The 18,988-nt window shown below is 47.5% G+C and overlaps 6 protein-coding genes across 6 annotated transcripts; 3 read left to right on the top strand and 3 right to left on the bottom strand.

Moving 5' to 3' along the window:
* Positions 1 to 146: 146 nt before the first annotated feature.
* BX661DRAFT_185822 (uncharacterized protein) lies at positions 147 to 6,550 on the bottom strand. Its single transcript, XM_051536879.1, has one exon. It carries the CDS (start codon positions 6,411 to 6,413, stop codon positions 339 to 341), a length of 6,075 nt encoding a protein of 2,024 aa, XP_051390068.1. The 5' UTR covers positions 6,414 to 6,550; the 3' UTR covers positions 147 to 338.
* A 587-nt stretch (positions 6,551 to 7,137) lies between these two features.
* On the top strand, positions 7,138 to 7,626 carry BX661DRAFT_132125 (uncharacterized protein; the record flags this gene model as incomplete). The annotated part of the gene is made up of 1 exon (XM_051532585.1): positions 7,138 to 7,626. A coding segment is annotated over one exon (489 nt), but the record flags the coding sequence as incomplete, so codon positions are not given.
* Positions 7,627 to 10,335: 2,709 nt separating this feature from the next.
* BX661DRAFT_145110 (uncharacterized protein) lies at positions 10,336 to 10,860 on the top strand (the record flags this gene model as incomplete). Its single annotated transcript, XM_051533092.1, has 1 exon — positions 10,336 to 10,860. The coding sequence occupies one exon, from the start codon at positions 10,336 to 10,338 to the stop codon at positions 10,858 to 10,860; it is 525 nt and encodes a 174-aa protein (XP_051390066.1).
* Positions 10,861 to 11,345: 485 nt separating this feature from the next.
* Positions 11,346 to 12,593, top strand: BX661DRAFT_194354 (glutaryl-CoA dehydrogenase; the record flags this gene model as incomplete). The annotated part of the gene is made up of 2 exons (XM_051537872.1): positions 11,346 to 11,380; positions 11,456 to 12,593. 2 exons carry the CDS (start codon positions 11,346 to 11,348, stop codon positions 12,591 to 12,593), a joined length of 1,173 nt encoding a protein of 390 aa, XP_051390065.1.
* Positions 12,594 to 14,500: 1,907 nt separating this feature from the next.
* On the bottom strand, positions 14,501 to 15,619 carry BX661DRAFT_46959 (uncharacterized protein). Its single transcript, XM_051539189.1, has one exon. The coding sequence runs from the start codon at positions 15,322 to 15,324 to the stop codon at positions 14,620 to 14,622; it is 705 nt and encodes a 234-aa protein (XP_051390064.1). The 5' UTR covers positions 15,325 to 15,619; the 3' UTR covers positions 14,501 to 14,619.
* Positions 15,592 to 16,328, bottom strand: BX661DRAFT_225917 (uncharacterized protein; the record flags this gene model as incomplete). The annotated part of the gene is made up of 3 exons (XM_051538957.1): positions 16,063 to 16,328; positions 15,915 to 15,975; positions 15,592 to 15,837 (listed from the first exon to the last, which is right to left on the bottom strand). The coding sequence occupies exons 1-3, from the start codon at positions 16,179 to 16,181 to the stop codon at positions 15,592 to 15,594; spliced, it is 426 nt and encodes a 141-aa protein (XP_051390063.1). The 5' UTR covers positions 16,182 to 16,328.
* Between the last annotated feature and the right edge of the window lie 2,660 nt (positions 16,329 to 18,988).

The raw sequence follows: 18,988 nt of genomic DNA, 5'->3' as shown, positions 1-18,988 counted from the left end.
TTTTTTTGTAGTTTTTTTTCTATACTTTCTTCTTTTTATATTTGTTTTTCGGCCCTACCTTTCACCTATCACTTTGATTCATCTGTTTAGATATTTTCTTTTGTCGTTTTTCTTTATTTATAAATATTTCAATTACATCTGTGGGCAAAAAAAGTTGTTTCAATAGCAAAAAAAACTATTTGTATTGGTTATTTGTGTTCTTAGAGTAACATCAATTCATGGAAACCACATGGTTTACTCGCTTGCTGCTGCTGCTCCCCCCAAACATTTTGGGTGTCGACTGACCTTTTGTATAGAAATTATTGTCAATAAAAAATAAAAATAAACTCAAATGCAAATCAATACAACAAAAGTGTCAATTTTGAGCACATCGTCCTGATACCCCGCAAGCGATAATGATACACATCATCCAAATAGTAAGTAGTAGTTCCACCGCCCAACACCGCATCCCACTCTTCACGTAAAATACCCAAATCAACAAGCACGCGGAGATACCTCATAACCTCAAACTTTGAAATATACGGCGCATAATATCTGCGCATCAGCACAACAATTGAAACGCCCGGATTATCAAACACATGCCCGAGCAAACTCTTAGACATTCCCAAGATATACTCCGAGTTAATCGCAGATCCCGACAGGTTGTAACCTATATATGGCGGCAATAGATCTGCGCTATTGGGAATGCGCAGAGACCAATGCGCTTTAAATGCTTCCACAGAAACATACCGCAAATCATTACTGCCGACCACCATTAGTTTGCGATCCATAGACAACAAGCGCAGCAAATACGTTGTTGGTAGAATGGAGCACAGAGCAGTGCAAATTTCCAGGGAGACGCCATTGAGGGATGTCGTGTGGCGAGAGAAAAGTGCGCAGAGTTCATGTGGAGATGCCCCAAGTGCACCCAATAGGCCAACAGTGCCCGTGACAATGCGCAAGGCAGTATCCAGCGATGGTCCACTAAGCCCAGTGAGCTCCAGTGCATGGCCGCGAACCACTTCTCTAGTACCCTCGATGTCCCCGCTGGCGCCACTGGGGACAGCCGACTGGTCTATCAGGACCTTTATCAACACTTCAACCATGTTCCCAGATTCTTGCTGCCTGAAGCCAGCCAAGCCGCTAACCGAGCGACTCTGGAGATCAGTCGGGTACGCCGGGCGCAGCCACAGCTTGCTGCCGGCAATCTGGCGACACATATGGACAAACTCGCCGGACCCAAGGCGCCGGTCAATCGGGGTGTCGGCGGGCACAGGGGCCCACATCGGGTCCCGCACATATCCGCTGGGGAGTGTCGACATGATTGCGCACATAAACTTGTCGCCGATCGAAATGCCACGACCTGGAACCCGGCGCTCACCTGTCTCGTCAACAACATCCATGGCGTTGTCTTCGTCGTCGCCGGTGCCGTGAGCAATCCCCTTTGCAACTATGCGCGTGGTGCCCGTGGTCTCGTGGACTACAACTGTGGCCCTGGTTTCCGACTGACTTACCTCAGGGTCCGCAGGGCCTTCCAGTCCAATGGTGGAGGCCATACTGGGGAGTCGGTTAATAATGGAGTTCTTTCCAAGCGCATCCATGGCTTGCCTCGCAGCACTCTCGTTTTGGGTCAGCAGGCCGTGCCCCGTAGCAACGTCGTATTGGGACTCGGGCGTCAGAGTGAGGTTGACAAACATGGCCTGCATGGTGGCCACTTGGGCGTAGCGTTCGTCCGTTTTAATGCAAGTCGGCTGTGACTCAAAGTCGCTCGCGCCGTCAGCATCGTTGGTTGGCTCAGCCGCCGCTCTGTCCACATCCATGCTTTCCGCAGGCGACTGAACCACATCAACTGCAACTTCGGCCCCTCCTTCGGCCTTTTTTTCAGCCTTCTTTTCGGACACAGCCACGGGTCGGCCAATGGCCAGCGCCTGGATCTGCTTGGCAAGGTCGCTGGCATCGAACGTGCGCTGAACAGGATAGAACGCCGACATGGCATCCGGATACGCCATGGAAGCCGCAGCATCCGAAACGATCTCGGGCTCCCGGTCCTCCGACCCCTTCAGCATTGTCACGACCTGGCAGCTGTTATCACCCATGTTTTGATAACTAGCATGAGCGGTGAGCATGGCGTCGTAAGCCAGCGAGCGGCGCGCGTGCAAAAACATGCCCTCGCGGTATGCGTCCTCCTTAAAATCAGTCAGCAGCATGGCCTTGCTGCCGCGCGCCCGCTGCTCATTCTGCACAACAACACCATATTTGGCTTCGTGGCCAAACATTGTAGATGGCAGCCGATGGCGGAAGTCGTGCACGATCCGGCGCGAAGCCGAAGAAGACGGAGGCTTGCGCTCGGCCGCGTCCTTGGCCAGCGCCTCCTTGGAGGGCTCTGGAATTTCATCTTTGCCCACGGATATGACCGAGGCTAGCGAGCTGCCCCTGACAAGATCCTCCCAGCCATCGGGCATATCCTCAGCAATCTTCTCGGCGTAGCGATCCAGTAGGACGTCAATCGTTGATTCTCGCAGCACCGCACGGAAATGGTTAATCATGCTGCGCAGGTCAAGATCAGCAATGTCCGGCGTATCAACCAACTCCCCGGCCGTAACCGCATCATCAAGCACGTACTTCCACAGCACAGTCAGCGTGTCGGACATGGCACGGAATCCAGGCTGCCTGCGCATGCGAACCCAGCGCTGGCGCACGCCCTCTCCGGGTTTGTTGGTATGCACGCGGGACGGAAACAGAGTGCCCAGACCATGCAGCAAGAACGGGTGCCTGTGGGTGCAAGCGTGGTTGCGTAGCACACTATAAGCCAGCGCGACAATGGTTGAGTCGGACTCGCTCCAGGGACGCCGCCGGCACCTGCGTGTAAGCTCCATCGACTGCCCAGCAGATTCCGCTGCCGCCGCCGCTTCCTTGGCGCGCTTGATTTTCTGCGAGATGAAGGTGTGGCGCTTCCGCTCCTTGTCGCGCCTGTTCTCGTACCTGCCAATGGTTAAGTGCACATTGCGGTAGTAGCGCCGCGCAAGTTCGACCGATACGCCGGCGGCCTGCGCCGCCTCATGCAGGCGCTCAGGTTCATCGAGCGGCGTCTCGTGAGAAGTGTCGCCGACAAAGGAGCTCAGCTGCGCCGTCTGTTCAGGCGAGAGCGACATTTGCCGGGTCCAGTACGAGAACTGGTCAATGCCGTAGAGCGGGCTCGCCCGCGGCAGCTTGGGCTCAGCATTGCGGTGCATATTCTCGACAGCGTTCCAAAAGGTATACACTTCGTCCCCTTCCAAAATATTGAACACGCGGTCGTCTTGGAAGGTTAGTGGGCCGTCGGGGTTGCAAATTGAGGCGCGGCTCAGCAGGCGCGCGTGGCCTACAAGCTGGTACCCGTAGTTAAGGAAGCGTAGGTTTTCAGGCAGAGTTTGGAGATCCTTCGAGTCTGCCGGCGGCATGTCCACTATGTCGGCCACCGCCTGCACTGGGCGGAGCAAGCGCATTACGCACAGCGAGTGTACAAGCTGCTGGAGGTGGGGTCGCGCCTTGGTGAGCCGCGAGTAGAACCTGTTGAGCAGCGGCTTCGGCAGGTCCATGATGGGCGTGTCCATGCGTTTTTCAATTTCCTCAATCGGCGACGTCGGATACCTATCAAAGTCGTCCTCCTCATCCGTGTCGATATCCTCAGAAAAATGGCCATGCCGGATGTAATGCCTCGCAGCAGGGAAGTGCAGGATCCCGCCGCACAGGCGCAGATACAGCCCCAGGGGCAGCGCCGAGAATAAGAACGTTGCCTGGAAAGCGAGGTTCTTAAACACACGCTTGTCATCGACCAGCTTGGGCAGTTTGGATGCCAAAAATGTGTGCAGGTCAATCATGCGCCCAATACGGCGGAGCTGGTACTCGAGCATCTTTGACACGCGCTTCCACGTACTATCACCATTGGATTCTGTGTGCGCAAAAATATGCTGCATCTTTGTGCGCCCCTTCGTCAGCATGTTGCTTCCGTGGCCAATATGGCGCCGCCTCTCGTTCTCCTTGATCTGCGCGTCGATCTGGGCCGCCCGCTGCGTGCGCGGCACGTCGACGCCAAGGTCGACCAAGGGAAGCACGGTCATCTTTGATACAGAGTGGATTTTGCGGCGTTCGCGCAGCTCGTTCATAAAGGACTCAACTAACTGCCCGCGCGGATCAATGCTGCGGGCGATGACAATGTAAACTTCACGAGACTGGTTGGCCGACGACGGCAGCGGCATTGAGTCAACCACCTGGATAAACAACTTGTCCAGTGCTGCCATACCAGCCAGCGTGCGCATGAAGGTGCGCTTGTCCATGGCATGATTCTGGGCTGACGACAACATCGCTGGTGTGATCCCGTAGGAGCCCTTGTGCGCCACAATGTACGCCCGCATGGCCTGATTGCAGCGGCTGACGCTGTTTTGCCCGCACAAAAAGACGCACTCACGCTGGACCATTCGAAGAATGACGCGCTCGCGGATGATCGTGTTGACCGGCTCCCTACGTTCGTGCGCCTCGCGAATAATGTCAGCGATGCTGCCGTAGTCACTTTCCAATGCCCTTGCAGTCTCAGCCGCAGTATCTGCATCGGCTTCGGCTTCGGAATAAGCGTCGGCCTCGGGTTCAGTTTCAGGAGCTGCGCCGACGTTGCCATTGGTGGCATCTGTAGGTTCCGACTCGCTACAAAACTGCATCCGGATCAGCGGCTGATTAATCGCTTCGTCCAGTTTGTTGTCGGCCCTAATTACATGTGTTGTCGAGTGATCCACTGTCAGCGACGCAATCGCCGCCCACGCCAGAGGGTTGGCATAGTAGCGCTTGCGCTTCTCGCGCCCCAAAAACTCGTTAACAGACGTCACCAAGAACTCGTTCTCGTTCTCACTCGCGTCTACGGCGTCCATAATCATGCCCGGCAGCATCCTGTTCGAGTCGTGCACAGGCGTCTTCTCCAGCCGCCCCAGAACGCGCACGATCATCTTGTAGCTGACCTGGCCCAGCAAAAAGAGCATCGCGTTTATCACGGTCCCGTGCGCACCCGACAGAGCGATTAACCGAAACACCTGTGCATCCAAGGGCAGCGTCGCCAGCAGGCCAATCTGCACCTCGTCCTTGGACAGCAAATAGCGCAGGTCCTCCTTCTCCTTGATGGCCTCAATGTCAGGTATTCCGTTTGCACCCCCATCATAATCGTCATCGTCAGCATCAGCATCAACATCAACGTCGTCCTCGTCGTCATCCTCGTCAACCTCGGGCACGGCATCATCTTGCCCGTCGTGGGCTCTCCGTGGAATTCCCATCTTGTCCCGCCTGACTTGATTGCTGACATACGGCGTGAGGAGTCGCAAACACCGCCTATACGAGTGGCCCTCGCGATGCCCTGGCCCCTTGGGACGTGGCTTATTTGTCCGTAGTTTCTTGGTCTGACCGACGCGTGTCTTCTCCATCTTCCGCTTTAATTGTTTCTCCTTGGCACCAGAAGCACTCTCTTCCTCAGGGCTATCTGGCTCTTCGGAGTCCACTGCCTCCCTCGACGGCCGGCCGCCACTGGGCACAATGTCCTTCACTTGCACGCGCACCCGCTCCAGAACACCACCATCGATGAGGTTGCGAACAACACGATGAAAGTACTTGCGCTGGCTGAGATTCCACAGATCCAGCTGCAGGGCGTCGATAAGGTCCGTCTCGACCATCACACCGCCCTCGGACTTCTCCAGAGCATCTGATATCTTTTGCCGCAAACCATACCGCACCAGGCTGTCCACCGCGCCAAGGGCCTGCTCGCCCTCACCACTGTCCTTGATGAAGTTCAAAGCTGCCTTGGTGTCTGACAGGTCGTTTGAAAACCGACGCAGCATCACCAAGTTTGTGTGCGTGCCATTTTGGTATGTGGCCAGCTTGACAATCAACCCTTCGGCGTCAAGGATCTTGACGTAATGGAACACCGACTTTGGCTCAACGTTGACGTCCTTCCCTAGTTTGAACTGCGTTACGCCCGTGTTCCGCGACTGTGCCAGCAACTGCATAATCTCAAATGCCTTTTCCGACGCAAGCACCTTCCGTGACCCTTCCTCGCGCCCAAACAGCTCCTTGTTGATGGCGCCTGATGACCCACGAACAGTCAGCTGCGGATACTGCTGCTCAGCCTGAGCCAGGGTCAACGTGGGCAACATTGTGTTTGCGCTATTACCCAAGTCTGCTGAGTCGTATATGACGACTTTGTCCTCAAAAAATACCATGTTCTTGAGTCGCATAATGTGGGGCCACAGGTAGCTCTTCATCCCTTCGTCTACCTCCACCGAACTGCTGTCCAGGCTGTTCTTTTCCAGAAGTTGCCTTTGTGCCTGCTCGACGTACACCCAGAGCCGACCTAATTTGGTTCCCCGGTAGCCATCAAGCGTGATCTCGCGCCTGAGTGTCTCGGCAATATCGTCCATGCTACTGTCTGTGAGTAAAAAATGAAATGCATGCTGTTAGTGTCTCATTCAAGGTGCTCAAGCAAACCCTTTTAGGTTTGGGTAGTTTTTTGTTGTGTTGCTGAATGCACGTACTGTGTAGCTCCAATGCGAATTGATATTCACAAATGCAAAGGATATAGAAAATATAGTTGTAAATGAATAAAAGCAAATTGAAAGCTGCAAAACTAAAAAAGAAGGTTCGCGAAATGCAAAAAAAAAAAAAAAATGCAAAAGGCGGGAGGAAGATCGCATCACACGTGCCCAGCCTGAAATGTCTAGCAATCCAAGCTTAAATTCCAAAAAATCCTAAAAATGAAATTTATACATTTTCACGTCTCGCGTTTCGCATGCTTGCCCTTATAATATTGCAATTATTTTTTCTTTGCTCATAAAATATTTGGTTTACCGGTGTCAGAACCACGCCATCTTTAACGCATTAATATTATCAACAGCAAATATGGACAGCCACAATCCCGACAATATTGATTTGTTTGGGGACTTGTCTGTCGAAGACCAGCTCGAGCTCAACCAGATGAACAAGAGGCGCCAGGCTGAAGCCCACAAACTGCACAATGAAAAAGCTACACCCGATTCCCTTGAGTTCCAGCGACGCTGCTACCTCTGGTCAGCCAGCCAGACCACACCAGACAGCCTCACGCTCAAGAACCACGAGCCTATAAACTACGGACAGGCATTCACGCCCTCGCAATGTCAGGAAATTCTCCAATCCACCTATAATTTCGTGGAAACCAAGGGCTGGTCCCATCAGAGACATGGCGCGTTTCCAACAAGGGATGTCCCTGTTGGCGTACTTTCTGTATCCACGATGGTCTACGAAAGGCTGAAGGCCCTTTTGTTTCCGAACCTCGAGGAACACACAGGCATTGAAGCAAAGTTTTGGTCATTCCGCGACCTGTTTATCGTCGGATACCACGAGGACTACCAGCGGATGCTTGGGTTGCACACAGATGGCTGCCTCGCTTCGCTGACTCTTTTACTGAACGATCCCACAGAGTTCCAAGGCGGGGGCACGTTCTTTGAAAAGTTTGACATGCTTGTCAACCAAATGCCCGGAGACGCCTGGGTGCACGACGCCAACCTCCGACACAGTGGCGTCGAGATAACACAGGGGACACGAGTAATCATGGTTGGGTTCATGGACACTGTTGGTGGAATTACTGAAGAGTATAATGTATTGACAAAAGAAAGTATATAAATATATAAATTAAATGGTGCTCCCTCGCTTTAGCACACGCAGGCAATGGATCCATCGGGCTGGCAATTGCATTGACCAACAAGGTTGCAGTCACCCTCTCCAATGTATGGGAAAGTTGACTTGCCGTCGTGCTCCTTGACGCATTGGTCGTACGGTGTCGGCGGGGAAATTGGAGAATGAGCTGGGTCGTTGCATGGTGTTCGAGCTACCAAAGATGCTGGCAGAGCATATGTGCTGGCAATGATAACGGCACAGAATACGGATAGGCTGGGTGTGAACTTCATGGCTGGGTGTATTTAGTTATTATGCTGATTATTTGAAACTGCAAGATATGGCTAATGCAATTATTTTAAAGATGGAGCTCGAAAAGAATAAAGAAAAACGTACTCAAAATGGATGATAGAAAAATAATTGAATAAAACATGAGCACTCGTTCTACTATTTATACTCGAAATGAATTACCTCGGCGTTCATCCCCATCTCCAAAATATTACTTTTTGGTAGTACTTTTGTATTCCGATATTTCAGATTTAATGTCATGGCAACATGCAATATCGTAAAAATACATTTATTTCTGCCATTTAGAATTGTCCAGGATAGTGGCATTTTACACAATTATACACCCCATTTTTATGTGCAATAGTTTCCCATTAACTGCTTTTTTAAAGGTCACAGGGAGATAAAGTAAAAATACAACAATATCACACGGTGACGGATGCAAGCCTCAATTTGGTTGTTTGGTTGTTTTTTGTCGCCCCATTAGCACACTATCTGCAAAAATAGAATTTTAATTAGAGGCTATTTCTCTATGGCAGCATCTGACACTAATCTTAATAAACCCATCTATTTTTCCAAAGACATTACAATCAAAATATGGCATTTAGTAGCACGTGCATTTAAAGCTCATAAAATCACGGAATAACGAGAAAAATCATGAAAATTGACATTGCAACTCCTGCTTGCCCGTTATATTGTATATTTTTAGAAAAAGTAGCGGAATGCACGGTTACATATCTTGTGATAAATACAGAGTTAAAATAGCTTTTGTACGAGTCGCTCTGAGCATCTCCAATACTATTTGAGGATGAGGATCATGACCATGAGCCATTGATTCTTTTTGAGCATTCGGCGGTTAACAACACACACCAAAAAGAGAACAATCAAATTTAGAGATCAAGCAGAACAGCCAAAACTGTTTGCACGTGACTAATATTTTTTGCTCAGAAAAATGTAAAAAAAACTGTTACAATGTTTGCCACGGCCTTTCATTATTTTCCCTTTTCGCTTTAAATATTTTAATTGCTACCATTACCACTACCACTAATACTATTTAGTACAGTTAATACACACATTTTTACTTTTATATAAATGGCAAAGGTCGACGAGCTCCAAAAGCGAGTGGACACACTACAAAACCAGCTGCGTAAAGCAGGCGACCACCTGAAGCGGCTAGCAACAGAGAATGGCGCGCTGACCGAGCAAGTAGAAAAACTTACAGAGCGCGAAGCACAATTGCAGCAGACAACAGAAAATAGCTCGCAAGAGACCGGGGCACTAAAGGAGGAATGTGAGTCGTCGCGCCTGAAGATTGCCCAGCTTGAAGCGCAAATTGCCGAGATGAACAACCACAACAAAACAAATGACAGTAGCAACGACCAAAAGTTGCTCGAGTGGGAGAATGCTGCTGCAGAGTGGGCGAGGCAGCTTGGAGTTTCTGCTGGTGTTGATGGACTTAAGAGTGCAGCTGCTTTGGATTTTATAAAGTCACACTTGCAGGATGTGCCAAGCTCTAACGACTCTGGAAATGGCGATGGCTGCGTCGACGAATTGGCAAAGCAGGTGGAGAAGCTGCGTCTGGATGCAAACAAGGAGCGCGAGACTAGGGTTGAACTTGAGGACAGGTTGAGAAAATATGCCGACAGCCAGGCCGCTGCAGCCCGTGTACTAGACAACCCGGATGCCCTTGATAGTGTGCCTGAGGCCGTACCAGAATTGCTTCTCCCAGGGCTCGAGCGTGTGCTTCGCAATTGCGTGTTGCTCAAGACCAATAAGACACGAATTGCAGAGTTCGAGTCGCAGCTGGAAGTGACAACGAAAAAGCTAGACGAGGCCACGGAGGCACGGGAGGAGCTTAGCAGAGACTACGACTTGCTTCTCGAGCGGATAGGCACAATGAAGGACGCGCTCAAAGCCAAGATGAACGCCGAGTCAGATGAGGTCAAGCGCCTGCGCAAGGAGGCCGCCAGTGCAAAGTCTGACAAAGCACAGCACGAGAAATCTATACGGGTTCTCGAGCAGTCTGAAAAGGCACTGCGCAAGGAGCTCGACGAAACCAAGCGTGCGCTCTGGGAAAGCCAAGAGACGGCCAACCGGGCGCAGATGGAGCTCACAGAGTCGGTCAACGAGTCTGGCCGCCTGGTTTCCGACCTCAAAGCCCGGCTGCAGGCAGCCGAGGAGCACATACGGTCGGAATCCGCGCAGCACGACCAGCTCGAGGACCGGGTGGAGCAGCTGCAGAGCGATCTCAACCAAGCGCTTAACTCAGAGAGCCAGTGGGTTGGAGAGCGTGAGGTGCACCTGGTAACTATCCAGAACTTACAAAGCGCATTGGAAAACCTGCAAGAGTCCAAGGACGCTGAGGTCGACCTCGCTGTCGAGAGACTGCGCGATGAGCTGCGCACGTGCATGAAGGACTGCCGCTCTGCTGTCACACGGGCAGAGGCCGCCGAAACCCAGCTGCGCAAGGTTGAGCACAGTGGCGCGACTGCTGAGCAGAGCCAGCAGAAAATATCCGAACTGCAGACTGAGATCGAACGCTTGCACCATGAGATAGCGGTGCTCAAGGACCATCTGAATGAGAGCATGCGTCGGTTGCGCGAAGAGAGCAGCGAGTTTAACTTGGACAAGCGCGTCATCACTAATCTTATCGTGGGATTTTTGGCGCTGCCGTACGGCGACTCTAAGCGTTTCGAGATTCTGCAGCTGATGTCCAGCATCCTACAGTTTTCCGAGGAGCAGCAGCAGAAGGTCGGTTTGATTCGCAAGGCCGGTTGGCGAGCGTCGGTGCAGCAGTCGTCCCATCCGGGCACACCAGTGCCGGAATCGGCAGACGCTCAGGCTTCGCAGCTCGAGACCAAGGACTCTTTTAGCGACCAGTGGATATCGTACTTGCTTCGAGAGTCGAGCAGCACCCGCGCTCGGCGCGCATAGACAGACGATGACGTGTGGTAATTTTTATGTTTTATGCTGATTACTTGTGTGCATAAAACCAAGCTGCCGTGCGCTTGCTCTGACCTGGACATACAAAAGGTGCTACCAAGATTCAGCAGAAGCAGAAGCAGAAGCAACAGAGGTGGCTCGTGGGACAGATCCGCAAATGTCAGATGCTTTCCCACGGGCCACATAGTGTCACAGCCAGTTTAGCTCTTGCGTTTGCGCCCATCAGAATATACAAAAAGCAGGGAGGGCGCGGGGACTTTTGAGCCCAGCTCATTTCCCCTTCTTTCTCTTCCCACGCCCTTTTGGCCAATGCGCATACATAAACATCGAACGCATTCGTTTTGCCTCGTTTCATGCTGTCTTTAGATCTTTGCTTCAGCTCGTGTATTTTTCATACCTTTATTTCATCATCTCTTTTTTGAAAATAAAAATCACTATTTTTAACTCTTATCTCTTTCAACAAGGCTACTCCCATCATGTACCATCTTCTACGTACCACTCTCCAGCGCACGTCACTCGCTCGCCCGCAAGCCAGCGCCGCGCTTTCCCGAGTCATCGCCCACCAGGCCGTTCGAGGCTACGCCAGTAACTTTATCAAGTACAACTGGGAGGACGCATTCCTACTTGATTCGCAGCTGACTGACGAGGAAAAGATGGTCCGCGAAACTGCACAGTCATACGCGCAAGAGCACCTGCTGCCTCGCGTCATCCAGGCCACGCGCAAGGAGACGTTCGACACCGGGATCATGCGCGAAATGGGCGCACGAGGTCTGTTGGGATCGACTATCGAGGGTTACGGATGCGCTGGCGTGTCCCACGTGGCATACGGCCTGGCTGCGCGCGAGATCGAGCGCGTTGACAGCGGATACCGGTCGGCAATGAGCGTGCAGTCCTCCTTGGTGATGCACCCGATCAACGAGTTTGGAACGGCTGAGCAGAAGGAAAAGTATCTGCCCCGCTTGGCCACTGGCGAGCTTATCGGTGCCTTTGGTCTGACCGAGCCCAACCATGGCAGTGACCCAGCGGGCATGGAGACCACGGCTCGGCGCGAGGGCTCGGTGTACCGCCTGTCCGGCTCAAAGATGTGGATTACAAATTCTCCTGTCGCCGATGTTTTTATCGTCTGGGCAAAGAATGTCGAGGAAGGGGGCAAGATCCGTGGCTTTATCCTGGAGCGCAACATGAAGGGGCTGAGCACCCCGGTCATTGAGGGAAAGATGGCGCTGCGCGCTTCGGTCACTGGAATGATCCAGATGGACGATGTCGAGGTACCTGTCGAGAACATGCTTCCCGGTGTTTCGGGGCTCAAGGGGCCGTTCAGCTGCTTGAACAAGGCCCGCTATGGCATCTCCTGGGGTGTCCTTGGCGCCGCCGAGAACTGTCTCGAGGTCGCGCGCAACTATGCACTTGACCGCAAACAGTTTGGTGTCCCTCTGGCACGCTTCCAATTAGTTCAGGCCAAATTGGCGTTGGCTCATTCGGAGATTGCGCTGGCATTGCAATCATGCCTGCGTGTCGGCCGGCTTATTGATGAGGACCAGCTCGCGGTTGAAATGATCTCACTGATTAAGCGCAACTCGTGCGTCAAGTCGCTCGAGATTAGTCGTAACATGCGTGATATCCTGGGTGGTAACGGAATTGCCGACGAGTTCCATATTATCAGGCACCTCAACAACCTCGAGGTGACAAACACCTACGAAGGACCGCCGACATTCACCTGTTGACGCTGGGCAGGGCTGTCACTGGAATTTCTGCGTTTGCTGCCACTGACTAACAAGCTTTTTTGCCTAGTTAAATGACATGTGTGGTATTTTGGGAATAAAAGCTTTGCTGCTTGAAGACAATTGAGCAATGATCTGCGGCAAGTGGGTGCAATATACTTATTTATTACGTTCCTTTATAACTATCAGCCCCGTATGCACTTCATTTCCACTGAAATTCTAAAGGTATACGAGTATAGACCCATTTTTGCCTTCGGATACAGATTCGATGTATCTCTAGTTAATGCAGGCATATAGGTGTATTTACCGTTGCTCAATTTTGTCATATAGCCGATATTAAAAATGTAATCTCCTCCATAAAATCTCTGAGTGAATTTTCAAAAGCACCAATAGTCATGGTTTTAGGCAAAGTGTGTGGGTATGTGAATTTATGCTCTCCTTTTTATGTAGATACATGCTTGCAAATAGGTCAAATAACTAACAATTAGACGAAAATATTAGTGTTGAAAAACGATATAAGAATGATTGATGATGAGAAAAGAGACGTGCGCGAAGGTTTAGGGAAATACGCACTATTTTTATGCATTGTCGAGTAATTGCTGCAGCAGCTTTTTCGAATAAATATGCAACTGTTTTTTGCTTTGCTTTGCTTGACCTCTTCAAATTAAAGCAAGAAATGTTTAACCAGGACTATTCTTTTTTGCTCATATATTTCCTTTTTAAAGCTATTCTTTAGCGTATTGTTTTTAAAACTAAATTCTCGTCATTACTCCTATAAAATGAGTTTGCATAAAAGAGCGGAAAAGATAGAACCGTCTGCTGTGTTGTGTCGAATATTGCTGTGTATTTGAGTCATACATTTTATTTCACCAACGTGTAATAATATTTGGTCACATATAATTTCACACCCTTCATTTGGACAACAACATTCAGTGTTTAAAATATTTGACAAAATGCGCACTACTGATGTATGTCGCCAAATAATTGTTGCTTTAGCATCCACTGCTGCTGTGGGTTTCCTCACATTTTTTATGAATATTTTTATTATAAAATAAAAATGCGAGCATGCGTCTTTATATAATTGAAATATACAAAGAGGAAAAGCGAGCTTTCTGCTTTGCTGTATCAAGTGCCGCAGTTTTTTAAGGTCATGCGCTTTGTGTATAATTGTGGTGCCTAATCCACATTCCTTATCCGACCCAGCAAAAATCAGGAGCTGACAGAGGGCAGGTACACAACGCTGGTCAAGAAACCAAAAGGGTGTAGTGTAAAACAAGCACTGGTGTTTGCAAACAAAATCATATATAAACAGCAGGACTGGTATGAGGAACGGTGCGACCTGCAGATCAAACGGGAAACGAGGGTATCCTTGACGCCTGAGAAATGCTAATTGTTGATGAGAACTCCAATCTTAACAAACATCTGAATACTAAATCTGCGACAAGACAAAATGATGGCCTGCCGAAGTAGCCACGGACGACACCAATAAGAACAGCAGATATGCACACTAGATATCTGGCCATGATTGACGCTCTAGATGGCAGATTGAGTGCTCGGGTTTAACTTTAATAACACTCTGGCGGACATTTCCACCACCAGGCAATTAAACCCAAGCCTGGAGAATTCCCAACTGTAGTGCCCTTAAAGTAATTTGTGCTATAGGGCCATGTAGCCAGGTCTGCAATAGAGCCCATGATGGGCAAAATGGCGCGGTAGACAGTCAATCCTATTCATCAACTTTAGTTGATGTTTTTTACTTGTTCTATATCTCGCTCAATGTATCTATTTTCTTTTATTTATAATGCCATGAATTATTTGTGTAACACCTTTTTTGTCTCTGCATGTTGCCACAAATTTAACTACTTAGACTGCATTTTGTATCCACAACCATACGTGATTTTAAATGCAAGACAATGTATAAAATTATTTAAATTAAACGACAAATCTGTTAAATGAAACTCAGTAATCCTGTGATATATCAAAAAATGTATGTTACCCAAGTGAGGATACTTATCGCCATATTTTTTCTTTAAAAGCTTAAAGCTTTCAATACTGTCGTATGATACAAGTAAAATTTCAGAGAAGGGACGAGCAAAATGAGTTGCAGGACTCTGTATTCTAATGGTCCACAAATATAATCACCTTCATTATATTTAAGCTTGATACTTTTCACCGAGGTGGATAATGGCGCTGCAGTCGAAACACTGGGGAGATTGGAGGGCGTAAACTGATCAAGAGCGCCAAAATCATATGGGCCCTCACTGTCTAGTAAATTGCGGGCTTTTAGGTTAGTCAGTGAGGGTAGACGAGGAAGAAGCGCAGCAATCGTCTCAATCTTAATATAATCCCCGAGGATCAATAAAGTAATGTTGGTCCAGTTGATCCTGTCTGCGTCAAGATCATAACAATCAAAATCAAGATACAACGCTGCTTTACCATCGATGCACAAGCAGTTGAAAAATCTGTTGGCCGTCTCATAGAAAGTTTCCATGTCTGTCACACCGTAACAGCTTGTTATTCCAATTTTGAAGTTGCCAAATCCGTTGAATTTGTGCCAGAAAAACGACTGGATCGCTTGAATTGATCTCAAAATGTAAATATTGGCCATGTATGCGGGAAACAGAGCAGTGCTGATTTCCTTAACATCAGAGTTCCAATTATCAAGACCTAGATACTCAAGAGCAGGAAGGGCTATCTGGAAATTATGATTGAGCTCAGAATCCCCATTGTTCATCCTCGCACGCTGAGAATTAACAACAAAAAAGCCAACATAGCTTTTTCAGTTGGGGAAAGATGATGCTGCCAGAGGTTTGGCCGTTGGTAAAACTGGTCCATGGAAAGTCAGCAGGACAATTGCGTAACTCTAGAGTTTCAAGCGCATCAGCGTTTGCCCTTGGGAGTATTTTCACAGTCGGTAGCTTTATGGCGAGAAAAAGATGGGCGAGTTTCTCCGAAAATGCAGGCACAGAAATCGGGTAGATAAGATTATGCGTGAAGCTTGTCACAGTCGCTGCAACCCGATTGACAAGAAGCCTGGTAAATGCACCACCAGCGTCATTGAGATTGGGAGGTTAGTATTGAGTTGGAGTACGTTTGGAAACCAACCGGCCAGATCCACAGAAAGCTTCAAAACGCCGTCGTTCCCATTTCCGTTAAAACTGTCGGGTACATAGCCGCGAGAGCCTGTTGGAAATCCGCAAAATCGGAAGCGCAGGGCTTCAAAGCCTGTCCACACAATGCCGGTATGCTACAGCTCGCTAACAATAGCTTCCAGAAAATCCAAAAAGCGTTCGCCAGAATCAACTTCAAAAATAGAGACTTGACATGGCTCTGACCGCCAAGCATCATGATTCCAGGGATATCCGATTTTACGACTGTGTCCCAACTCCGCTTGTTGAATTCCAGACTTGGGACACAAATGTACCGAATTGCTACGCTCGAGCAGATAATTGGCAGCGTCAGCCTTCTTCACTGCTGGCACACGCTTGCTGGTGCTGCAAATTCGCGTGGCAGGTGCTTTGTGGCAGGCTTGGGGACTATGTAGTTCAGGATCATCAAGACAATGTCATTGAGCAAATGGAAGTTGGCCATTTTGGTTATTAAAAAAGAACAGCTGGCGACAAAGATAAAGAATAAGAATTAAAAATAGTGGAGATTAAACAGTCTCATTATAGGGCTTAAAGGTATTTGTAAAGTTGGGGTGTAGACAAATAGAAAAAAGAAGAAAGAAAAGGAAAGATGAAGATATTTTATAAAATAGGGGCAAATAGATGTCGGCAAGCGTTGCTGTGGAAAAAATAAGTGAGCGCAAATGTTTTGCAGTATAAATTCTTTTTTGGAATGGTTGATTTAAAATGGCTGGTGATTTTTTGCTTTTATTTGCTTCCCCAAAACAGAGTTTCAACAACAATCAAGTACCTAGTCCTTACACAATCAATTTAATACAAATAACGCCGCAAATATATATCAGGGTGATTCATAGTTCATGTGCTTTGTTTAAAGCTACTGTATTTGATATTTGATAAAAAAACGAACCCCTCCTTGCTCAATTACACCCTGACACCTTTTAAATCATTGCTTGAAACAAACCCTGAAGTCATTGCGTGTCAAGGAATCGATCCCAGACTGCTATGCGCGTTTAACCGCTCAAATAACCTTTAAATCACGACTTTTGAACTTGTTCTTAATGCGCGGGAAAATCCAAAATTCACAAGGTGCTAGATCTGGCGAGTACAGTAGTGCTGCAAGTAGTTTAATCCCAGTCTGAAATGTGTTACAAAGTATGTTTTGGTTTGTGAAGTGGTGCGCCGTCCTGGTCAAACACAATTCTGTTGAGGTTGGCATTCTTGTGCATTTTTCCACTTGGCAACCATGGGATCAATGCTTTTCTTGATAAAGTATTCACAATTGATAGTGTGTGGTTCGATGTTGAGGTCAGCGTGGACAATACCAGTCTTGCAGAAGAAAATAAGAATAATAAATATGCCTTGACCAATGTGCGAACGAACCTGGGCAGGTAGCATCTGATCTCTGATGACATATGCCTTGGCTGCCAAGCCATAGAATGGCATGTTCAATTAGACATATAATTCGTCGCATGTAACAATATTATATATATTTGTTCTGGACGAGTCGGTGAAGTTCTCGATGAAATGTTGGCAAAACTTAATGCGCTTTGCCTTAATCCCATCAGTGAGGGAATGAGGAACCAATTGCTGATGAACCATTATATAGCCTAGATCACAATGCAAGTCCTTTTTTATCACTGTCACCAAACAATCATACTGCTCAGCTAAATATTCAGCTCTTGTCTGTGGAAATTGGCCCATTGTCTTGTGAATAGCGGCGCCACGAAGATGCGCAATTTTGAATTTCGAACGGCCGCTTTGAGGGTTATCTTCAATATATATGAGTCCACGACTAAACCTGTTAGCCCACCTCCTAACAGTTTGTATAGAAGATGCGCCTGTGTTGTAATATCAATGTAAAATTTTGTGAAGATCTAGGGGCGTTTTTCTCTCCAAATAAAAAATATAATCATAACTTAATATTAAATATTTGAACTAAATGAATAATATAATTTGCTCATATCCATTAGTGGTATGATAGATAACCAACCTCCTTTATAAAAATTATTTTTACAGGTACAGGAATATACGGGGATATACAATAAATGTACAAAGTTAAATAATGTTACCATACATTCCTGCATGTTCTTATTCTGGGTGTAAATATTGGAATTTACTTTTCAAAATTTCGAAATTTCAAAACATACAATCAATCAATTAACCAATTAAGCCAAACCGTACAAAAGAGCCAAGCTAAGTCATGCTATGCCATGCCATATCAAAACATGTCAGTACACGGCCAGATCTAATTTGTCATTATGTTAATGCATGGCAAAGCAGGCCAGCACAAATAATATTTGCATTTCAAATGACTTTATAAACTGAATGTTGCTTTACATGTTTCATATATCAAAACTGCAATCTGCATTGATATTTGACAACCGCACGTTTGCGCTCAACATACAGTCATTGGCAGTGTGATACAAGAAAATGCGGCTTGTCCCTGGCGATTGATTAATTAATTAATCACCAGTTAACTCTCTACTTGGATATGTGCTAATTCATACACACGTATAAATACTAATAAATATGGACAGCGGAGGCTGTACATCCCTTAGCTTTATTTTAGTTGATTCTTAATAAATACTTTTTTATTTTAACAGGCGGTCTTTTCTGCAAAGAAAACGCGGAATAATTCGGAAGCGCATTCTCCCGCGTAAGTGTATCAGATTCCATATTTTAGAACCGCGCTAAAAATTGTGTGAATGAACGGTTGGTTGCGAGGTTTTCGAATTCAAAATTTTTTATAAAGACCAGTGGTAAGAATATTTTATTTGGATGCAAAAATGAATTTGTATGTGAAGTAAACTAACGGCAAACATTCCAATAATAGCAGGGTTTATATCGGGATGAGACAAAATGAGAGAGAATAAATATTGCTTGGTGCTTAATGGAAAATATCCGTTTAATATTTTTTTATTTCTCCACTGTTTTTCGAAATGTATAAAGATGCCAATTTGTGCACCCACTTTTTTTTTAAATTTTATTAATAAATTCTCTGTTAACTAAAAACACATCTCAATTTTATACTAGTATAAATCCTTGCCTTTTTTCACACAGCGGCGCTAGTTTATAACCGATGCCGAAACCAACACCCAGCACATCTACTACCCCTACTAATGACATAACATCATCGTATTACTATGAATGTCGCACTAACTCATGTAAAAACATATATAAAACTACGAAGAATCCCGTGACTGCAAGCACTCCAAAAGAAAACTAAAACCTGTAGCTATGGCTGCAAGTAAAGAAAACAAAACCACTCCG

This window comes from Kickxella alabastrina (genome assembly GCF_025024165.1).
Source record: "Kickxella alabastrina strain RSA 675 chromosome Unknown BX661scaffold_19, whole genome shotgun sequence".
Taxonomy (NCBI): domain Eukaryota; kingdom Fungi; phylum Kickxellomycota; class Kickxellomycetes; order Kickxellales; family Kickxellaceae; genus Kickxella; species Kickxella alabastrina.
This window is presented reverse-complemented; position numbering and strand designations above follow the sequence as displayed.

Bases quoted from the DNA above. Each gene is read 5' to 3' on its own strand.
- BX661DRAFT_185822 (XM_051536879.1), bottom strand. From the start codon at position 6,413: ATGGACGATATTGCCGAGACACTCAGGCGCGAGATCACGCTTGATGGC.
- BX661DRAFT_46959 (XM_051539189.1), bottom strand. From the start codon at position 15,324: ATGAACAATGGGGATTCTGAGCTCAATCATAATTTCCAGATAGCCCTT.